The sequence below is a fragment of the Semicossyphus pulcher genome, unplaced genomic scaffold (assembly GCF_022749685.1).
Source record: "Semicossyphus pulcher isolate SPU_LCO1_2020_fin unplaced genomic scaffold, fSemPul1.0.p SCAF_18, whole genome shotgun sequence".
In the NCBI taxonomy this organism is placed as follows: domain Eukaryota; kingdom Metazoa; phylum Chordata; class Actinopteri; order Labriformes; family Labridae; genus Semicossyphus; species Semicossyphus pulcher.
Genome location: NW_027211691.1, coordinates 3,796,508 through 3,820,133, shown reverse-complemented (window position 1 = coordinate 3,820,133; position 23,626 = coordinate 3,796,508). Strand labels below are relative to the sequence as shown.

Sequence of the window (23,626 nt, the reverse complement as noted above, 5' to 3'; positions counted from 1 at the left end):
CAGAACAAGGTCAGCCAAACGTTTCCTCACCAAACAATGGAAAGTATTTGGCTACAGCTTCCTTTACTGAAGCTCAGACACCACTGAGGCAAACTGAGGGACCCTAAATTATATTATTTATCTATATTACAACAAAGATTAATTTACCTAAATGGGAATCAGTTTCCATCTGATACAAAAAGGCATCATTAGTGTGTCCTGACATTGCTTTACATCAAATCCCTCCAATGAGATCATATACAATGATTCAAATAATAGCTTAAAAAACCTTTGTTAGTTGCCACAAGCTGAAGTATATCCATTTTTGAAGGAAAGCGTCATACCTGGAGCTGTCAGGGTGAGTGATTGACATGTGTTTTTGTTCAAACACTTGCACACAGCTTGTCTTCTTGCTCACTGACCTCACTCTTGCATTTTGCTGAAGTTTTGAGCACCTGGGCCTAAAAAAAGCAGCTCTCCCGCTGGCTTCAGCAGGAACACTTGGTCAACAATAGATGAGCTCAAGCATCCTACTTTGTTGGGACGGCTTTGACTCGTGCTTGATGTTTTCCTGTCATTGTGTCTCATACTTGTTGGCAGCATGTGGGCTTCAAGAATAACATATTAAGAGTTTCTGTCTCTGTTTCTCTCTCCATCTGTCCTCCAGGGCACTTGATACCGTACCAGCCAGCCCCAGTGTAAATCACGGGGCCGGGGGTGTAAAATACAAGCAGATGGCTGCTGCCTTTGAATGGCGTCTGTGTGCGATAGTAACTGTATCACTCTTAATTATGGCTGAAATGATCCATTCCTAGGGTGGGGCTATAAATCAGGCTCTTTAAAACTCCCTTCTCTCTTTCTCTTCTCTTGCTTTCCTTGTCTGCCTCAAACGTTCTCTTTTACGATTTACACATGAGAAAACAACTTTCCTCCGTTTTAGCCCCCCTCTGCAAGACTAATATTGACAGTGATGAAAGTGCCAATTATGATGGCCGGCTGTTTCCGTCGGCGTGTACGGAGGTAGGTGTCTACAAGCTCAGAGAATGTGTTTGACTCGGGGCGGTGCGTGCTGAGGTTCAAGGCTTACAGAGAGGGTGGGTGTCAAATCCCAGCTGGTCTACAGCAGCGCCTCACTCGCAGCAGGATCCGTCCCGCCTGGGGGAGTGCAGTTACCCTGCACAGATCCAGAACCACCGGCTGAAAAAGGAGTGCGCCGGTGACAGGACCGAGGGGCTTTAATGAGAGGCCAATGCCAGGAATGTACGAGCAGGTTTATTTAGTCAAGCTCAGTGATCTGTTTTTCTAGGATCCCTATTATGCGTAATGAACACAAACACACGAACCGAGGAAGGACGGGATACCTGGAAAACAAGGGTGGTTTCGCTTCCCTTCATGTTTCTTTCCATCTCTCACTCTCCTCCTCAGCTCGAGGCCTACACAAGGATATAGCTCTAGATTTGATTAGGAGGCTAACCCACTGACACTGAGGCATAACAAGACCCACTGACTCATATCAGCCCAGGAAGAAAGCTTCCACACACAGACCTCCGTTCTACCTGTGTAGTTGTTCTCACATGTCAACGGTCACCAGCCAGGCCATGTACCATGTGCTGTCTATTAGCATACAGCTGTTTTTGCTACTTCCTAGAAAGTTTTTACAAGGAATTAGCTGTGGCTCTGTTACGGGTTGTTAGGCACGGCCATGGGGGAGAATGTGGCGGTTTGGGGAGCAATGCCAGATTTAAGGAAGTGCCACAGACGAGAGGACACTCACAGGTCAGGATATTAGGCCTGATGGATGGAGTTCAGAGGAAACAGCAACTGGCAGGTCAGTGGAGGAAAGGTTGAGGTGAGTATAGGAAGGAAATGTGAACGTAGAGAAAGAGCACGCTGAAAATTCTATGGAAGTCCTCTTAACTTTGTAACAATATTCAGTTCATGTTGAGTTAGACTTTTATTTGCACAGGGTAATATCAGAAAAAGGATATAAAACGAGCAACAAAAAACATGTTTGAAGAGAGAAACAAAACAAAAAGACGTGAATCGCTTATTAACATGAATTTACTTTTTAATTGTAGATTAATTTAGCATTTAATGGATTCTTCGACAAACTCTATGAGCCAAACTACAGTCTCATTGTAAGGACCAAAGCTGCACTGCCTCAGCAAAGTAGTCTGTTGTTCTGCATGGTGTCCCACCCTGCTGAGAGGCTGATGGACGCCTGGCTGACCCACATGTTGTCGCGACCCAGATCAGGTGCTGTGACTGGCAGTCAAACACCATAAAGAGAGCCACAGCACCACATGTATCAACCTCAAACTCAGCTCTCTGAGCTGTTACTGCACAGGCCAACATTCACCAAAGGATGTTTTCGGGAAATTTGATACAAGGCTAAATCAGAATTGTATTTCTCATACTCCCTGTGGGAGAAAAAACGGAAAAGAAGGTAAAGAAAACCGAGCGAGCGATGGCTGCTACATAGTCAGAAGCATTCCTCTGTAAATATTTGCCTTGTGATATTTTTTGCAGCTCTGAATGAGGGCTACTTTCATTCACTGGCTACAGCTCTGTAAAAGTATCAGAACCATGAACTCTCCATCCTCCGTCTGCATGCCTTGACAAGGTGCTATAATCACAATATCCAGGTTGTGACGTGGAGCACAGGTTTATTATCCCTCTCCCATTCAGTTTACTTTTTATTGTCCTCATCTGCAAACAGTTTTCGTATCCAGCATTCCAGCAGAATATTTCAAAAACATATTGACAGCATCACCAGACAAACAGTACAACACAAAGTGTGTTTATGTACGGTGCAGATGAAAGCCAGGAACACATTGTTAGGCCTGTTCTGAGAAATGACGCTGGGAACATTTTGGCAAAAAATTACATGAAAGATAAAAATGAAGAAGCGCAAACAAGGAGAAGGGAGAGTATCAGGAAGAGAAGAGAGTTTCTGTGAGGAAAGATGCAAAAGATAACATATTGGAATTAACTGTGTGTTTCCTGGAAGTTTTGTTAAATCTGCTTGGTCTGTGGGATAGTTTCAGTAAAAGCCTTATTTATGGTTATTATCAAGATTAGATTGTTACCAAATTCTTAGATCTCAACCATTTACATCTGGAATTTCATTTTTAAGTTGTTTGGAGGGTAATTTAGGCCTTAATCACATAATGGACAGAACCGAGATAAGAGAAAATTTTAGGGGAGAAAAAGATGGGGAATGATGGGCCATAATGGTTCATGGCAATATAAAGGGGAATAGTTAACATAGATGAATCAAAAGAAAAAATAAATCTAAATGGATAAGTAAAAATAAATAAGTGGAGAGTCTTCCATCTCCTCAGCCTCCTATTAATCTCTCAGTTTTGGTGTTTGTTTCTATGCACTATATCATGTTTATGCTTTCATGCTCATCACATTGATTTAAAAGAGAAATATATATATATATATATAATATAAACATCCACCGCTAAGCTCTACATCTTTGCAATTAATAGCCTGCACTGTTTAAACGCAGGCCAAAGTACAATATTATTAATGTAAGTAGGAATGACGACTTAAACCAAAAATTCCACATTGTAATCAGCAGAATCTTTCTTTAGGGACAGAGTTTTACTAAGGGAACGTATAGAAAGAAACAGTCCTCACAGGTAGAGTCCGACTGATATATCGGTCAGCTAAACAGACTGTGGTCTACACTACAACTGCTTTAAAATGTATAACTGTCAGTAAGTAGAATCACGGGGCTGCACGGTGGTGCAGCGGTTAGCACTGTCGCCTCACAGGTAGAAGGTTCCTAGTCTGAATCCTGGGTCAAGCGCATAGGGCCTTCCCGTGTGGAGATTCCATGTTCTCCACGTGCATGTGTGAGCTACCTCCTCGTACTCCGGCTTCCTCCCACAGTCCAAAGACATGCTCGTTAGCTTCAGTGGTGACTCTAAATTGCACGTAGGTGTGAATGTGAGTGTAAAAGGTTGTCTGTCTCTATGTGTCAGCCCTGTGATTGACTGGAGATCAGTCCAGGGTGTACCGGGGCGGCTGTGGCTCGGTGGTAGAGCTGGTCATCTCTAAATCATCGGGTTGGGGGTTCGATCCCTGACTAATACAGTCACATGTTGAGTCATGTTGGAGTGTCCATGGGCAGGACACTGAACCCCAAATTATGTATGCTATGAATGCATAGATCCTGTTTGTAAATTGGCACTTAGGTCATTGCCATCAGTTGTTTTTTGTTTAAGAAAGCAGCCTTCTGAAAAACCTTTGCATAGGCACAGAGAATATTATTTCCAGCTAAAATATTTACCATATTGCCTTCTGTATCCATAAAGATTTTTTCCCCCTCTAAAGCTGGTATTGTTATCTTTCTCAAAATGCTATACTGCTCGAGCTCCACTCACAGGTAGACAATAAAAACTCTGTCGGTGCATTTGTGTGTGTGTTGGTCAGCTTGTCTCTCGGTGGATTCGAGCCACAGAGTTCCAGTTGTGTCTCCTCCTCTCATCTGCTCCCAGTTAGCAACATCTTGAACGCTGTACTGCAGCATGCTCCCATGTCATAAAACACACTGCTCCTCTTCTCAGCATATCATTCTCTCTGTGTGTCTCTCTCTCTCTCTCTCTCTCTCTCTCTCTCTCTCTCTCTACTTTTGTCTGGCAGATGGCGTGGAAGATGTTTTTCTCACTTTTCTCTCCCCTCCTAAACCACGGAAAAAGCAGCACGCGTCCAGCTGCATCTCGGTTCTGGACATGGAGTCGTTAAATAGTTTGAAAAATGAATGTCTCAATGGCATCATTCTTGTCTGCGTATCGTCTCTTTTTAATGTCTGCTCGTGAACGTGTGAAATATCTGAGGCGACTGAGAACTTCATTACTTTGAGCTTGCCGCCCAACAGTGCAGAACATTGCTTCTCTGAGCATTCACAAGCCGGCCCTGGAAAACATCGGGACTAAAAAGGGTGGCCAAGGTTGCCACCCCCACTCTCTCGCTCGCAGGTTGTGCTTAGCAGTGGTCCAGGGCGGTTGCCTTTAATCAGAGAGATGTATGGAAGGAGAATATGGGCCTAATGACAATTAACCCATGTAGCTACAAGCTTTGGCTCTGAATGCTTTTAAATCCATCACCCAGCACTTGAGGGAGACACTCCAATATATAACCATCCTCCCTGCAGTCTCTGTATTTTCTCTGCCCTGCTCATAGAAAGAAATGATGGATTGGACCCTTGATAGCATGTATTGCTACACTTTATTTAGCTAATTAGAGCGAGGTAAAGCTAAGGCCTTTATGATTTGATTGATAACCTGGGCTTCTTGTTTCTTTCCTCCAATCCATCCCTTTCCTTTCTCTAGAGTCTTCTGTCCGTCCATGACACTGTTGCCCAGAAGAGTTACGACCCTGAACTACCTCCGCTGCCTGAAGACCTCGACGATGATGAGGATTCGGTGAAAATCATAAGACTGGTCAAAAACAAGGAGCCTCTTGTAAGTAACTTTCTCTACTGTGACCCTCAGAAATTATGTTTTCTAGTAAAGTATAAAATGGTTTTCTGCACCTCCCAAAAGTTTGGAAGATGGTTTTGGGTTGTTAACAAATTGTAAGCAAGTATGTATCTGGGTGTAAGGCATCCTGATGTGACCCATTGGTTTACACAATACAATTCTGAAACCTTAAATCTGGCATGTTGGCCCTTATCTTCATTTTTTGAAGCCAGAGGTGAGGATAATTGTAGGAACTTGTCAAACAGGTTGACAAGTTGCCATGGTTGTCTAGCCTTAAAGAACGGCCTTTACTTTATTACCAATTTAACTTTGAAATAGAAGCATCATTTCCAAAATGAACATCATGCTGTCTCGGAGAAGACTTTCATTTTTCATGGTTTGCATCTTTATCAGTAAAATCCTGCTTTCTATGCTTTGTTTATAAATCACTGAATTTTGGAATACTTCCTGTTTGAAAGCAGTAGCCACACCACAAGTCAGGCCAATACCATACATGCTCTCGCGGTTTTTTGCCTGTGGGAATCTGACCCACAACCTTGAAGTTGTAAGCTCACCGAAACGTCCACAATTACCCCGCTCTTGGCCATGAGTATTTTCAGCCAGTCTAGGCTCAGTGTCTGCAAACGGCTTCCTTTTCTGTACTGGTCAGTGTTGCTCCCTCATTGTAACATGCTTCATGCACATGCTCTCCAGACATCGTCCCAGACGACAACAACCACCAATCTGTCCCAGCCTGGGGCCCCAACTGTACATCAGCGACATCCTGACCTGCTTTTTCACTTTGCCTCCACCACCTGGCATCCGTGGTTGCTGTATGTGTTGTCTGATGGATGCCATTCCTTGCATTCCCTTGGTCTTGTCAGCTAATAAGGCACATTTGGGATTTGGCTTCTCCAACCCCACCAATTGCCACAGGTTTTCGTTGCATCACGTACCTTTTTATATTTTCAGCTCGGTGCATAATTATCTCTGTTTTGCTGTGGTTTCGCTTCCTTAATTCTTCAGTTTGACCTCAGTGTTCTGCGACACATAAACACTCCCCTACTCAAGTCCTCACTGGCCTCTCAAAGACCTCTATCTGTCATCGTAGCACTTTGTTGTGCCCTGAGGCCACGCCCATCTTTGATCCATGCCGGACATGCCCTGGCCTCAGCCGCCTCTATTTTCATTTTGTGGTTTTCACCCTGACCACCGTCTTGGCTCCAGGCCGGCGCACTCCCACCACACCCCGGGGGGAAGGAGAACACACCTAAGCCATATTTGGGTCTTTGCCCTGTTGCATGTTCTGTGGAGCTGCTGAACGTAATAATGTGGCTTGGAGGAATTCACGCTCCCTCTCGCAACCCACAGTGTCGCGGGCGCTTCCTGCTCCAGCCTCTCCGGAGTCTGATGTTGGAACTCATTCCCTGAAACCATAATGTGATTTACACCCGCCCGGTCAGTTTAATCATCTGGCTGGTGTTATTCCATTACATGACTTGATTCTTTCTTGTCTCAATGATTTGGCTGCTGAGAACATCTGAAACACACATTTACGATGTGTGATATTGCATATTATTGTACAGTATTGAAGGTGTTAATTATGTAGGATATGTTTTTGTAGTAATATAGCTACTCAGTTTATGGGTTATGGGTGCACAGTGGTTATTGTGTGTTCCGAAGTCACTGTATGTAAATAGAGAAGGTGCTGTGCCTCCAGTGTTCTTTCAGGGGTCAACGCTTGGTCGGTTTAAAAATACTCGTCCAATTTAAAAGAGGTTCTTTTAATTACAATAAATCATTAGTATTACCAATATTATTGCAATGGCAGCTTAGATTTCTTCCAGTATATTTAACTACGCTCACTCCTGGCTACAAAATTTCATTTACAGCAGGAAATGAAGTCATTAAAACTTCCAACTTGCATTAGACAACCGCTAAAGCCAAACAATATTCCCTTGCAACTATTACAAAGCAGTGGGAAAACCAAATCAAGCTGAGTTCTTACACGTTGGAGTAAGGGGAAGAACGTTTCAACGTACTGCTGTGGGGGAATTTATTTCATGTAAGCTTCCATCTCACCTCCCATTGGACCCACAGGGCACATGTGCTGCCCATAATCTCCTGGGGCTATAATTCTGGCCTGACCGTGGTGTGGACAGCAGTGGGATTCTACTGCAGGGCCTCTGCACTGACGCAGCCGTGGCTATATGTATTATATGTTTGGATTGTCAGTCCTTATATCTGTCGCTCGGGAACTCTTGGAGGGAATATCTTCACCTCTTCACAAAGAAAATTCTAATCTCAGTCTCATGAACATTTCTAGATTGATAGATCAAGAATTTCTGTGAATTGAATTGAACTGTGACATCATAATGTCATATAAAAACACATTTCTAGCCATTATTTCTGCCCCTAATCTTGTGAACAGAATATCTAAGGAAGGCCTTCATGGAATATATACAAATATGGTACAAATGATTCATTGATTAGATTCAAAGGTCAGTGTTCATCCCATTCTTTTAAATGTCTAAGACAATAGACAATAGTTCCACTATCTTTCTGTGAAAAACACATGGGTATATGTAAACTGTAAATGGTTGGCAGAGGCGTTCAACTGCAATTCCTTAATTGAAGTTCCCTTCACAAGTGAGAAAAGTGTAAGGCTCTTGTATGTATAACTTGGGTCACAAAGAAACTTTGGACCGCAGAATGTTAAAACGAGATCATCTGTTCTGGCTTCGTTGTGTTTTAAACCTTATACAAAGGCTTGCATCTTCCATTATCCAATTTGTGTCCACACACCTACGGCCAGAACTTTGACTCTGTTCTGTCTTGTGAACACAGAACAATTAATATATTCCATGTGAGCAACACGTGCATGTCATTCCTGTGGGAATGATGGTGGTTGGAACCTGAGAGAAAAAGTTAGACTTCTAGGATGGCTACTTTACACTACTGTGTAGCTAAAGGCCTTTTTACACCTAAATTATGCTCCGTAATTCATCATGTGATGCACATTAACCAGTCACACAGTCAGCTGCATATTTCAAACAGGATTTGCAGCAGAAGAATAAGAAACCTGTGAATACACATTACTCTTTAGACTGAATCATGAATCTTTTTTTGGTTTGCTTCTGACATTTAGCATCACGTAGCTTTCTTGTTCTTTTATTGTACATGTCATAAAGGTGTCACTAAACTTACCTCCTCAAATGCAAACAACCGACAGCAGTACTATACTGCCATGTCACTTCAGAACCTGCTTGTCATACAACTTTTGGACGATTGATGTTTTCATCAGGGGTCTTTATGGGCGAACGTGGACACCAAACAGGTCGGAGTCCACATTTCACGATGACTAGACGGGTCATGTTTGTATTCCATTGTGTAACTGTGGGTCCATGATTACAACAGAACAAAATACAATCAACAGAAACATCTGAATCATTATTAGACATTATTAAATATATCGAATAAGAGAGGTCAGAGCTTATGTTGTGTCCAACATAATAAACCATTAAAGCAGTACAAATCTGGATTCCCTCCACTGACAGATTCACCAGGCCTGTAATATAGAGAGAAAAAAGTAGTCAGTTATATTTAAAAAATATCAGGTCCATTTTGATCTGTAGACATTCTTCTCGATCCATTTGGGTCTGTCATTTTGGACCTCGAGTTTGGATACATCACACAATTTGCTGCTATGCATATAAATCAATAATTTAATTGACCATAAAGGACATAGTCAAAGGTTTGCACTTAGTTTTAAATGGCCCTAATGGTCCTTAACAGTCATGGCTCCTTGTCATTTGTTGTGGTGATGTGTTTCTGATTTTGTGGCCATATCATTTGACAGTCAATTTGTAGGTTACTTCTGCCCCAATGACAATTGGCATCCTGCACATCTTTAAAGAAAACTGACCCTAATGAACAATTAGAACGTCCATTAAGGAAAGGGCCGGTGGGTCAGACGCTCATGGTGAAGTCACAGCCATTCCAGTTACCAATAAAAACCATCTGATTGTGCAGGCTCCTCATTCACTGCTGCAACAAATTGATTTAGATGTGCCCTTTAACTCGCAATTTCATATAATCAGCCTGAAATTCTTAAGCTTGACATCATAACAACGCGGCTGTAGAAGATCTAATTTCCTCTTCGTCTCTTCTTACTTAGCTCTCTTTTATTTTCTCGTTCCCTTTTTCTCTGTCTGCCTTTGTCTCAGTCTGTAGTTGTGGATGTTGTATGGAGTAGGCTGTAGTTAGCACACCGGCCTTTTTCCTTGTGACTCATCCATTAAGTTAATTGTGATTAGTTGAGTGGATTGTATTCAGTAGCTCTGATTAATTGCTATCATTTCTCACAGTGTTACTTCATACCACATTAAGGTGAAACTGTAATAACTGGCAGGACTACCTCCCTCTCCTTCTCCTTCTTCTTCTTCTGTTGCCCTTTTTTCAGTTGAACGCCCTCCCTGCTCTCCCAGTCCAGCTGATTTATTTTCTTAAGTGTCAGCACAATTAAATAATTAGAGAGCAGAATAAACATGTGCGTGCATACAGGAACATCAGCTCAGCCATGTCTTTTCATTGAAAGAATGTGCTACTTTGGATAGGGTTTCAGAACACATTGGTTGGGGTCTAAATTAGACCCTGATGGGGGTTATTTCAGGGCTGAGTATGTGGCAGTGCAGCTGATATGCTGGTGAGGTTTTCCTCAGGTGAAGAGGCGTTAGTCCAGACTGATTAATAAGAGAATTGTAGATAAATAGTTGGACCATGCCAGAATGGACTGGTGTTACACAACTCGTTTTTCCCCAGCCAGGAGCGTGGAGGGCTTAGAAAGAAGCCTTATACATGGGCTTGAAAAATATCCACCCAAAACAATTCATGGTGTGAAGCTTAAATATTTGTTAATTAGAGAGATTTCCAGTTGATCTACTAATCTCCTCTCCTCTCCTCCTTTGCACTGAAAGGAGTCAGCTGAGGTGGTTCAGGTAGTGATCAGGATGCCTCCTAGGGGCTTTCCGTTGGAGATTTTCAAGGCATGTCCAAATAGGGAACCCCGTGGAGGCCCAGAACAGGCTGAAGGGGAATCTCATCTGGCCTGGGAATGCCAGGAGAAATGGAATAAGTTGCAGGTGGTGAGGAATGTCTGGACTAACTTGCTTAGCATGCTGCCAAGTTGAACCGAGCTCAGATATTGGGAAGATGAATGGATTGATCGATGTAAATAGTGCTAAGCCCCATGTTGTCTATTTGTAATCATCATAGTGTGGACTTCTGGTTCAGGGACATCTCTTTGTCCCAAAGCATTCTGGAAAAAACTGATTTTAAGGCACAAAAAATGTGTTAAGTTGCAAAAAAAGACGATTTCAAACGCCCACGGAAGGGTTCACCACAGCTTCTCGGGCTGACCATTACTATGATGTGAGAACATTAGAGGCTGACATGCCTGCTGTGGCCGGTTCTGTTCCTCTCATTTGGATGTTCTCTGTGCCCGGTGACGCAGATGTAAATAGCAGACAAGCAGAGATCCTCGCCGTGTATGTCCCGCTGTTTTCCCGTTCGTTTAATACGTCCCCTGTAGGTTCGCTCAGTGACACTCAGTCGGTGCTGGCTCTCATTGCCGTTCATTCACTTCTCCCACTCAGTTCATCTTCAGTCGTCCTCCTACACGCCATCGTTCTCTTACTCCGTCTCTCTCGCTTCCACTCACTAATTTGTTCATCTGCTTTTGCCATCAGGCCCATTTCTCTGCTCATTCTTGTGTATTTAAATTTTTGGTAATACATTTTATTGGAGATGATGTAAAAGGCATTTAAGGCTTTTAAGAGGTTAATCATTGTGTGTGTCACTGTCCTTCAAGTAAAGGTTTTCCCCTTTTCCATTCTCTGCTGGGCCTGTACGGACACCTGTTGTTCATGAGTATAGTTTCTATGCACCGTTTTACATTCTGTTTGTGCCAAATTGTTATTACTTGTGTAAAATTGACACTATCCTCCAACCGTTCAATCCCAGGTTGTTAGGCATCATTAGCATCCATAATAATTCCAGTGCCAGGAATGTGACAGAATCAATGTCAGGGTCGATCTCTCTCCTCTTCCCTTTTTGTCTCTGCTCTGCGCTGTTTTAAACACAGGATTGGTTTTCCCTTCAGAGCTTGGTGTCACTGGTTGCAACTAAATGGAAATTGTAGACTTCAGGATCTGCGCCACCTCGTTGGCATTGTAAACCAACATAGTATCCTGCCTGGCACCAGCTTGAAGCAATCAATACAACTATACCACTACTGGCCCTGGCCTGCCAGCCGCCCCCGCACTTGATACCAGCGGCTCGGCTGGACTTCTCATTATAGAACCACAACTTCAAAGCTATAGTAGTTGCTCTACCTACAAATGCAGCTGACATTTCCAACATTATTACTGTAAAAAGTCCAACTGCATGATTGATGTTGGTGGATTTTCTTTACTTAATACGTGAGTCGATAATTGCGACAAGACAGGAAAGTCTGGTGATCGATTCGGTTTGTGACAAACTCAGTTTTCCATGAATGGCTGTCGCTGGAATGAGCAATTGGCAACTTGACATGCCATGCTTTTCTCATCTGTGGCAGACGGGCCTCCTCTCCTCTCTGACACAATTAGGACGGTCAGATCGCGGCTGCTGTGATTCATTTGTCTGGAAGCTTTCACAAACACATTCCTTCAGATACTTTCAGCCGGCATGCTTTTAAATGGACGTATTTAAACGGTGCTGGTGTGAATGTGTACCAAGTTCACAATGACTTAAGTCTGAGTATTCTTTGTGACCTTGTGGAGAACTTCTTGATTGACACAGTTATCAAAGGCAGACACGAGATTTATGTATGTGCTTGAAAGAAAAGCGACTTTACTATTGTCTGTTTACATCAGGATGAGGAAAGCAAGGGGAAAGTAATGACACTGGGAATTAATGGAGCAGCTAATGAGATTAAAGCAGACAGCACACATGTTAGTGTTTTAAAGTTAGGCCCATGTGCTTTAAAAGCAATTCATCTTTCACTTGATGGATTAGGCCACAGTGTCTGGGGAGCTGCCATAGAGGAAGATGGAGCACCACGCTCCACAACACAAGACAAGTGAGGAGCACTGCTGGTGTTGACTCGCTCACTGTCATGTTGCGTGTGCGAACACAGCTCTGGGTTCATATCATTTGCAGTATTGCATGGATGCTGTCTGTTTTGTGAAGGTTTTGTTTGTGTGAATGTACGTTAGAGCTTCAACGAATGGTACAAATAATTAATTAAATTGATGAAGATAATCAATTGATGGTTTCTGTCATTGTTATATTCCTGCTTCTTGATTGTAAAAGGGTTTTCTGCTTTCATTTTTGTTAAAATAATTAATGAAGTCTTTTGGTTTTGGACTGTCGGTTGGACAAGAGAAGCTATTTGAAGAAGTCTTAGGGCTCTGTCGAATTGGGATGAGCAATGTTTTTTTGACATATCAGCTAGACCACACTAAGGCCTATAAGCATAACAATCTGAGCCAATCAGCGGCAAGAACACAAGCTTTCTTAGAGGACAGATTTTGATCAAAATCCGCGCCTTTGCCCTTAAGGATTAGGCTACGTCACAGCCATTACAGCTCATCTCCGGGCTGCTGGCTGTAGCAATCCACAGGAACAATTCCAAATCATTTAGACCCCAAAATATGTACAAATAGGTGCATGTTTAACAATACCTGAATTACCCTTTAAAGCACATATTCTTCAGCAGCTTAAACGCATACATTGTCTGTCCAGCCATGATGACTGGAGCTGATCAGTTTGATCCATCTGTAACTTTTGAATCATTTATTGTTTATTTTACAGATGACTCTAAGTAAACGTCAAAGTTGTGTACAATGTCCTTTTCAATATTTCTTCAATGCTGCAGTGCTGTCTTCTCAAACAGATACACCTTATTGGTCACAGGCTTGTTTCTCTAACTAGTTATTTGGTCGACCTTTATGACATAATAGCTGAAAGGATGCTGTCGTGTATATGTCTTTTTGTATTTGTTACGACCCCGGCTCGGGGGAAGCAACATAGAGGAGTCAAAGACCATCAATCAGTAAAACATAGTTTACTGACAATAATATAAACAAACAAATAAACAAAGAAAAAGAAAGTGGCGGCTGATGCCATGCCGGAGAGAGGAGCTTGGCAAAGTCCCTTACAAGCCAGCCCACAGGTGCCGGGGATCAGGAGCAGATGAGGTATGGAAGTCAAAGGATGCCTCAAAGAAAGAAAACAGAATCAGCTATATTCACACATTACAGTATTTTGGTTATCAGAGTCACTTGACACGTGTAAACGTCATATTTTATAATTTAAAAAAAAAGACTCAAGACTCAAAAAACAGGTGCCTGTTTTCTGTATGTATTCTTTAAAAAGTACCAATGACCATCAGAGGTGTATTATAATCACGATTGTCGAGTCTATCTTGGAACAGCTTCTCGCAGTAATATTGCAGATGTCTTTTCTGTGTAAAGAACATATGTTTTTATATCTAAATCAAGTTTGTGTGAATGTTATATTAACTTTATGCAAAATATTTGGATCTTAATTAAGAAAATTTGTAGTGGCGCTGGTTTAGCTCAGTTGGTAGAGCAGGCAGCCCTCGCCGCCCTCGGCTGCAGTCCTCGACGCACTGATCGCAGGTTTGACTCCCGGTCTGTGATCATTTGGTGCAAGTCATCCCCCACTCTCTCCTCCCCACATTTCCTGTCTCTCTTCAGCTGTTCAATCTCATAAAGGCAAAAAAAAAAAAGTTGTAGGAATGAAGTGTCCAAATAGGAATGAGTGTTTTTGGTTAATCAAGCAAATATATACTTTACAAATCAATATACTTTATCAAATTAGTATAAAAATAATCACTTCAAATAACACAAATCGTGTATGTTCCATTAGTTTGCTTGTACAACCTTCAGTCATAAAGGATGTTACGCCACCCTTACAGCCTGTTGAGTTGTGAATGTAAAAACATGCACGGCTTCCAAACCCACATCTGAAGCATTCCCTGATCCTAATCTCACGGCCCTCTTAAATAAAACGTCTTCCTCCCATCATGTGTAATCATAAACGTGGACACACATCCCCACACTCCTGCTCTTTTCCGCTCGGCGTTCTGACAGCCAGCAAGCTCGGAGGACTGAATGCGGGCATTGTTGGTCGTCGGGGCCGCGTCGCTCCTCAGCGGCCCTGATTCCCAGCTCAGCTTTGGAAATGAGAAGTGACATGTGAAAGTGCTGTTTTCTTTACCCGGGATAACGACAGGGAAAACACTAAACAATCCCAGAGCAGTGATAGACCTCTCTGCAACACAACTGTCTCTTTGTATGCTCTAATACAGCTCATGCAGACACACACACACACACACAGAGTAAATCATGACTTAATATCTGGCACCGTCCGGCTTATAGCAAAGAGACGGCAATTCCACTCAGTCTACATGGTGATTCATGCAGACAAAATGGAAACAAATACACGCTTTTGGTGAGATAGCCACACAGATTCACACACCCAAAATCACCAGCACCTGTCTGAAGTACTGAGGTGGGCTGCTAAGTGTGTTTTCATAGCAATAGGTAATGACTTGCTCTAACATTAAGGTTTAAAGAGGCAGGGGAGGAAAAGGAAAGAGGGGGTGGAGGAAGACAAATGAAGGTAAGCTGTTCCGTCACAAGGCCCTCTGCATTACATTACCTGGCAGCTTCTCCTGGAATCGCTCCTGCTCACCGTAATTATCATAATAATGACCTGCAATTTTCCTTTTTCTCAGTGTACTTGTTAATTACGGCTGGTAGGTCAAGATCAGGGTTAGGGAAATAAAAAAGGGAAACCAGAGCCCGGTTTAGTACGAGAGAGAGAAATGAGGGAGGAAGGGTAGGGTGGGGAAGGGGGAGTAGCTTTTTATTCATTGTAATCACAAGTGATTTAATAAAACAGGTGGAAGACATGCAACAGGTCACCCAGAGGGGACCGGCCGGCAGCGGCAGCTCTGTTGCCTCAACTAGAAAAATCATTTGACGTAAAACCTCAGGTGCCTTGTCTCTTTTTTTCCCTCGTTGCAACAATAATGTCGATTTTCATCTGGGCTCCTGCTAATTCTTTACAGGGCTGTATTAATCTTTATAGGTGACCATAACACTAAATGGATTTTCTGATCGTGACTGAATATTCCATGATATGACTGTTTCTGAGCGGCACCAGAGTCTGTGTAAGAACTCGTAAATATGCGGAGCGGTCATGTGTGGGGGGCTCTATGCCATCTCGGTGAGGTAAGATGAAATGACACACTCCAACACCAGATATGATTGGAGGTAATTGTATTTTAATGTCCAGGAGGCCCATTCCCACTTTGTATTTTGGTTTTTCCATGGTCGACATCTGGTGTGAAGAATGCCAGCATATGTTTCCACTACACTTGTATTTATACCTCTAAACACAGCAGTCAACAGAGCAGTCGGCAGGAGTTTATTGTCGTTGTTACACTTTTGCTGTTAAGTGACATCATGTCAAAACACATCGGCCTCTCGGCCCGGGCCACTCGTGTTTGTTTTCCCTTGTCGCTCTCAATTTGGAGGGAGAAATAATGTTTGTCAAATGCTACAGCGTTCGGTTCGGTTCACGGGGCGATGTTTTGAATGGTCGTTACGGGCCGAGTGCCGCGTGTTTGAAATGGAGCACCGTGCTTGTTTTCCCTGGCGGGTTAGGACTCGTGGAGTGGCTTTAGTTGTGGTCGTGTCAAAGGTAAAGAGATCCGAGGATCCTTCTTTTCCAATGTGGCTCTCGATAGACAGGCCACACATAGCCTGCCCCAGACCTCGAGACGTGTGATGAGCCAGGCCAAGACAACAAGCCAACCTTCTCGTCATCCATACAACCAGAGTACAAGCCCGCCAGCTTCCATCATGTCATCCAGCCATCCATCCACTCCATCAGCCAGAGGGCACTGTAATTGCCCCATAAAGACCTACCTTGCCAGAAGGTTATAGCAGCCAATCCCAGACAAGCTGACGTGATGAGACATTCAACATTCAGCTTGTCTAACTCCTCTTATCTGCTGGAGTTTCATTGCACTACTGTGCGCTGACAGTTCCCTGGACAGTCTTGCCTCCATTCCATTCCCTCTAATAAACACACACTCTCATACTCGAGCTGATCCAAATTTTGGTCCCTCTTCTCTCTTTTCTCCTGCACTGTATGAGGTGTGAGCCATTTGTCATCACGTACTTAATGCGGCTGCCATGTCGGCATGCCTGCTCCACTGTATGCGCTGGGAAGGGCTGATGGCTTGATATGGACAAGCGTCGCTCCAGTTCTCCTCATCATACAGCAGAGACGAAGCCGTTGCCTTTTTGGCCGGCCCAACAATAACAATCGGAGGCATTTATGTGTTAGAAATGGAGGGATGTGAGGGATAGAGCTGGGAGCAGCAGCTGCATATGGAGCTGATCATGGTAGAAGAAGTCTTGGGATCACCTTACTGATGACTAATTGACCACAACTAGAAGGACCCCTCCAGTCCAAGCTGACCTTCCCTATAATCTCTATTTTTGACTGTATGTGTCTGTGCCCTTCAACTTAAATTTCAGAACAAACTTGCTAGTTTGAGTCTAAGTTTATATCCATCTGATGCCAACTACAGCAAAGGTCGACAGCAGGAAGGGAAAATCAGTCTCTGACGACTAACATACCTTCTTCTCTCCGTCCTGTGTGCCCACCATGCTATCTTTTTCCATGCTAAAGCGCAGTTGAACCACTTGATGGTTAAGTGGCGCCCGCTCTCTAATTGTTAACACAGCGTAGCCCATTAATCAGGCTTAGTGACTGTCCAGCATCAATCATGCCGTCTTTTGAGGTTTCTCTTGGTCTGTTTGGCCTGACTTCAGGTAGAAGCCCACGGCTACACTCATAAAAACACACACATAGACAAGCTTGCATGCATACAAAAACACACCTACACATGCCGTCACTCATGCATGGATGTGCTTCGACAGACGTTGACATTCCCCTTCTGACTTCCTGCACTGTTTTCATGCACAAGGAAATGTCTGAAATGGCTTCCATGTGCCAGTAGGCGTTGAAGGCTCAGTGTAAACCCAGCCATCAGCTCGTGCTAATGCTTAGCTGCTACCCCAGGAAGCCCATCCTGGTGCTTGAGGGTCTTTACCTACCATGGTTCTTCCTTACATATGCCCCCCCACACACACACATCATGCAGCTTATTTAGGTTTTTGCCTGACTGTTTATGTATTTGTTTAACAGAGCAGGGACTCCTCATTAGTGGCCATGCTTGGCTGGATGCTGATGATAGCACCCATAGGGTATCAAGGCACAGGGGGAGGTGATGCTGAGTTCAGGAGGTTGGATTTGTCCTCCTCGTTCCAGCTGCCTCCCAAGGCTTCCAAAGAATTTGTGAGGTCTCCAAGAGGGGCTGATGTACCCCTGGAAGTTTGAGAGAATGAGGGAGAACTGAAGATTGTAATTGGGTGGAGAGGGAGGAATGGCTCGCGAAAAGTGAGTGAATATTCCAAGATGTGTCAATTTAAAAATCATGTGTTTCATAGTATTGTTATAGTCTTTATTCTTTAAAGGAAGTCAAATTAATTAACAAATGTATTATTGTTTAATTTCATTAGTTTGACACATGGTGTTTAGCACAAACAGATGATACAATTATAAGAAGTGATAGCACAGGCCTCGCTGCAGTGCAACAAATATTAAACAAAGGAATAAAAAAATCACAGAATTCATAATAACTGTTGATAAATCTGATTGTAAGGAATCAGAAAATCAATATCAACATAAATGGGTAGTTCAAAAAATACTTCAGCATATACCTTTTCTCTATAGTTCAAACAAAATGTTTCAAATATATAAGATACCTTTACAGTTAAAAACGCATTACCTAATTCTACATAACAACACACAAGGATGTACTGTTGAGCTCACTTTGCCACTTAGCTTTAAATGATCTATCATTTTTTTATCATTGGAACGCTTGGTATGATACGCAGAATCCTGAATCTGATGTATTTGTTAGGAGGGTAAAGGACGTCTCTGTCTTCCAACAATGCTATTACTAACGCACTTACTGCCCCATCCTCTTTAATTGTTGCCCTGAGTCCATCTCCCATTTTTATACTTTCAAACTTGAACGCTTCACCTTCATTTAATTTGTGTTTCTCACTAATCACTCACTCACACCCACTCTGACTTTCAACCCTGACCCCCACTCATTTACCCCCCATACGCCTCCTCCATGTCCCTCCCGACTCTCCTCTGTTCTTCCACTTACCCTGCAGTCTGGCTCGCTCGCGTTGCCACTGGAGCGTTTTGGCCTCTCTCAGCTTTTCTTATCGGACAGAGCTCATTTGGCTACCGAAGCAGAGCTGAGTTCAGACACGGGCTGGCCAGATTATGAGGCTCCCCCTCCCTTCATAAACTCCCTTGCTGCTGTCTTGGCTGGCCTATGTAGGCCCAGCACGTTTAAGGGCAGTGGGTTGGATCAGAATCACAAAGAATGTATGCCTTAAAATGACTGCAGCTTAAAATAACCTCTAGTAGAGAGTCAGTAAGGTGTAAAAGGATAATAAGCACTGGCAGAGTTGTGAAGTGATACTCGCGTTTGTTTCTCTACTGGTGTGTAAACACTGAAAACGTAGTGGTTTGAATGGGAATAAAATGATCGCCTTGCTGGGGTTCATGACCCCAGGCGTTTCGTGTTTGCATGCTAAATGTGCTGGTCTATAATCACCATTGCCACTTGCAATAAAAGTCGTAAAAGTGGTGTTTCTAAATGGCACCAGGGTTTCAACGTGTGATTTAAGCCATATGTGTCAAAACACGATATCTACGCACCATATGTGAGCAGATTCCAGAGATAGCTGTAGACGTGCGGTGTAGAGTGCGTCTGTGGAGTCTGTGCAGACAGCCTATTGTCCACACAGACTCTGAGTCCACGGCTGCCTCTCTGCTGTTTAGTTAGCCTTTAGGCTGCCACCAGCCTCCAGGGACCCCAAGGGACACACTAAAAACATCCATCAGACCACTGGCCATCAGCCAGCTCAGAAAGAAGTAGAGAGAGAAAGTTAATGACCACATGTCTGAATATTCCTCGGAGACTTCCTGCAGACTCCCCATCTCAACCTGTTGTCTGTCACAGTCTGTCTCTTTCTCTGCAGCGCTCTATTCTTTTAGACACACACAGCTCTCTGTCTAGGGGCCATTGCATCACAGACAGCTGCTTTAAGTCACACTGAGACGTTATACATGACCCTGACACCTGGGTCTGACAGGGCCTTTCCCTCTTACTGACCTGCTCCACTCTGTTCTCGCCTACTGCAACCTCTCCAGTTTCTTTAATGAGCCCAATTATTCTATTAGGTCCAAAACTCTCTGTAGGCCCACCACTGTCTTATCTTGGTGTCCTTCCTTGTTTACATTTCAACACGCTAAAGGCCTTGAGGAAACCATTATCTCTGAGGAAAACCATTAGGTGTGAATAGGTCGTGCAAACAACCAAGATGACATGCTAATAGCATCAGCAAAGTGGCACAAAGCAGAGGCTCCTTTGGTCTTTGAGTAGTTTGGGGTCTTTAGATATCTCCCTCTGAGCTTCCCATCGATGGTAGTAGCCAGATCCACTCTGGACCTGTCGGAGGAAGGCAAACAATAAAAATGACACAAACCGGAGCCTTGGGACTCATGGCGAGCTGTTGTTGTACTCCAGCAGTCCACCTGGGCGGCAATGGATTAGGACAGCTGAAATAAACCAAGCCCTTTGCTGGACGAGAAAGGCTCCACGCCTGTTCTGCTTTTTTCTACAACAGAAATAATAACAATCTTTTGGGGATGATGGGAATAGCAGCTAGAAGAGGAGAAAGGATGAGTTGCAGCCCCGACAGACTGTGTGTCGACTAGACGACGCATTTGTCTGGTTTCGGGTCTTCAGTCTTGAGGTAGGATGACACCACACGTTGGGGTGCAGTTGGCTATCCCATTCCATCCTACAACCCAGTCAGCCTGGTGCCTCAACGGTGTTTGTGGGAAGGCTGTGACAGGTTGGCACCCATTAGTTCTATTGTTTTATTTGGGAAATGGCTATTTAAGTTTACTGGTAAACGCATCACTGCTGAACACTGTCATTTCAAATATGGAAGCTGAAACACTATCCTCTTGTCCATGTGTCTTTCTGGCTGTGCAGCAAGCCCATAAAGGAGGGCAGGGAAGTCTTGAGAAAATGTGTGTGTGTGTGTGTGTGTGTGTGTGTGTGTGTGTGTGTGTGTGTGTGTGTGTTTAGTCTTATGTCTTGTACCTGCTCGGCCCTCACCCCTCTCTGTCTAGACCAGCTTTTCTTTTGTAAAGACATGCCTTCTGCCCTTGCTACTGCAGAAACGGGGTGATTTAGATTCAGTTTGTTTGAAGAAATCTATGCAACTGGATCCATACTGGTTATTTGGATATATAATATATGTTACATACAATATTCCATTGGCGAACACATTAAAATGATCCCTCACTGTGTTATATCCAACACCAACAACCACCTACAAAAGCAAGGAAGTGGAAATGCCATGCCAGTGTTTTTTTAGGGTTTAGGGCTCTTAAAGTGTTTTATATCGTGATTTTTAAAAATCTAATTTAAGGAAAACAGAAACATGAGGAGAAAATATGAGTAATTTTTCTTAAAGTGGGATCGGATCTGCATACTTGTTTATTACAGCCCCTTTAGTGTCTAACACTGTAACACGTCTTTTGTGCAAATGAATGGGCACTTGAAAAAAATATAGTTTTACTGAAAATCCATACAGTTCCACCATTCACAGTATTGATACACTCAAGCAGATTAATATTTTCTTATACCGTTAATTTGTTAACAGTGAGTATCCACTGTGCAGTTTAAGTTAAGTCCTTGTGTTTCGATCGTACCTCTTTTTTTACCTCATTTTTGGCTACCATCATTTCAAATGCAGTTTGTCTTATTTTAAATGTTTCTCTTTGATTGTTTTGTAGGGAGCAACAATCAGACGTGATGAACACACAGGAGCCATCCTCGTGGCCCGGATCATGAGAGGGGGAGCAGCCGACAGAAGCGGTCAGTTCTACCTCTTTTCCTCTCTTGCGTGATCTTGTCATTTAAAACATACTGTATGTCTGTGAGTCTGCTGTGTGGAGCCAAGTGTGACAGTGATTTATATAAAACAAGAGGATTGCATTCAGGGTGCAACAAACAAGGGATGTTTTCAGGAATCATCCCTGCATCTGAACCCTCAAGTTCCGTGTGATACGCTGTCATCTCCCACTTTGTAAATGTGATCATGGATGACAAGTACACTGAGGAGCTCTGCTCGTTGTCCACATGTTTTGACTTTGTATTCATTTTGTCCAGCCTGTTTTTCAGCTCTGCCACAGAGAGGCCAAAGGCACATTTCCACATGTGTCGACAATAACGTTTTGATACTTTTCCAATCCCGAATGCCACCATGACGATAAACATTAATCTGGTGCACTGTATACATCTCCAGGCTGTGCGAGCTCTTGACTAAAACAGTAGCTCACTTATATTAAGACGGTAAATAATGGACTATCAGAGGGATCGTAGATATGCAAATGTTGTGCTTGTGTGTGGTAGGACTGATTCATGTGGGAGATGAGCTGAAGGAGGTCAATGGAATCCCAGTGGACGACAAGAAACCGGAGGAAATCATTCGTATTCTGGTGAGACTCACTGGTCAGTGATATGACTGGCTGCATTCTGCCCCATGTGTGCCTGTTTAAAGATATGTTCAGCACAAAAGCTGTGTGATACATTTACATACTTAATCAATTCAAGGACACAAAGGGAGCAAGTCTATTAACAATGAGATTTCCCTGAAGTCCTGAGATTGCAGGGGTTATTTTCACAAACATGCATCATGAAGTCGTTATTTAATCCCTTTAACCATTTATTACATTCATGTCTATCAAAATATGTTTATATTGGGTTCATCCTGCTGTAGGGCGCCAGATTGCAGCTAACATGTGACTTGCTTCAAACTATGAAACTGCCATCCATTGGAGACAGATGGACAGGCACTGTGCAGCTGAAACAGAAAGCCGGTAGTTGGTGTCTATAAGAGAAATCCTGGTACTGATCTTAGCTAAGAGGTCATCAAACTGGGCACTGGTCAGCTTCAAGTAGCTGGAAGCAGCAGTAAAGTTAACTCAGATACAGTCCCTTGAGAGAAAGGGCTGTAGAGCTATCAGAGCTGTGTGCTCCACCAGGTGATGTTATGAACCCACACATGATAGAATTTGGTTTTAGGACACATCTGGATGGGCAGATACTCGTTGGTTGTGTTTAACCCATGCAAATAAACATACATCATCTTAAGGTGAAACTTGCACGAGTAAAAATGGTATACCGTAAAATAGTTTTGCTTTATGTCTGAACACAGCTTCAGGGTTCCTTTTGTGTTTGAGCTCCACTTATTTGGCAAAAGTAAACTTCTTTCTCAAGTTGGCCAAAACCTCCATCTCATCCAGGCCGTGCCTTCCATCACTGTGCTGAAAACCAAACACTGGCCTTTCTCTACAAGCCTTTCCTGGCCTTTAGACCACATGCTGAGAGGAGGAGATTGATGCTCAGTAGTTCCTCCAAGAAGGCCTCAAATAATCTCCATCATGGGCCTGAACTCTGCCAGGAGGGAACACTGGAGAGGAAAGAGAGAGTCTCATAAACTCAGACACAAAGGCCTTCGCAGCAGATGATAGCTCTCAACACTCCTTCTCTTACCCCCACACACACTCTGTTCCTGCCAAGCAGAGTCATCCAATCCTTATAACCATCCATTGTTGAAACATCAAACAGTGCTTGTATTATGTGACTTTCATTGGATTAGGTACTTTGTGCAATATTTGCAGGACAGATGACTTAGTCTTTCACCCCCTACAATTTGTACCTAAACTATTCTATCTATGGTGTCTACCAATATTCAGGCCCAGTCACAAGGAGCCATTACCTTTAAAGTCGTCCCTGCTGTCAAGGAGGAGGCACCGTCCAAGGAGCCAAAGGTAGGTGTTGTCCCGGCTGAGTCGTTGTGTTGACTGGGTTATAGCCATCAACTTAACAATCAATAAATGGGGATACATATTGCTTTTGA

General features: G+C 43.3%; 1 protein-coding gene across 1 annotated transcript in view; it reads left to right on the top strand.

The window, feature by feature from the left end:
- mpp7a (MAGUK p55 scaffold protein 7a) overlaps positions 1-23,626 on the top strand; it is a 158,388-nt gene that overhangs the window by 86,921 nt on the left and 47,841 nt on the right. The window contains exons 6-9 of the mRNA XM_069667718.1: positions 5,325-5,456; positions 21,498-21,579; positions 22,117-22,202; positions 23,463-23,537. Of these exons, the coding sequence (XP_069523819.1) occupies positions 5,325-5,456; positions 21,498-21,579; positions 22,117-22,202; positions 23,463-23,537 (375 nt within the window). The remainder of the gene's footprint in view (positions 1-5,324; positions 5,457-21,497; positions 21,580-22,116; positions 22,203-23,462; positions 23,538-23,626) is intronic.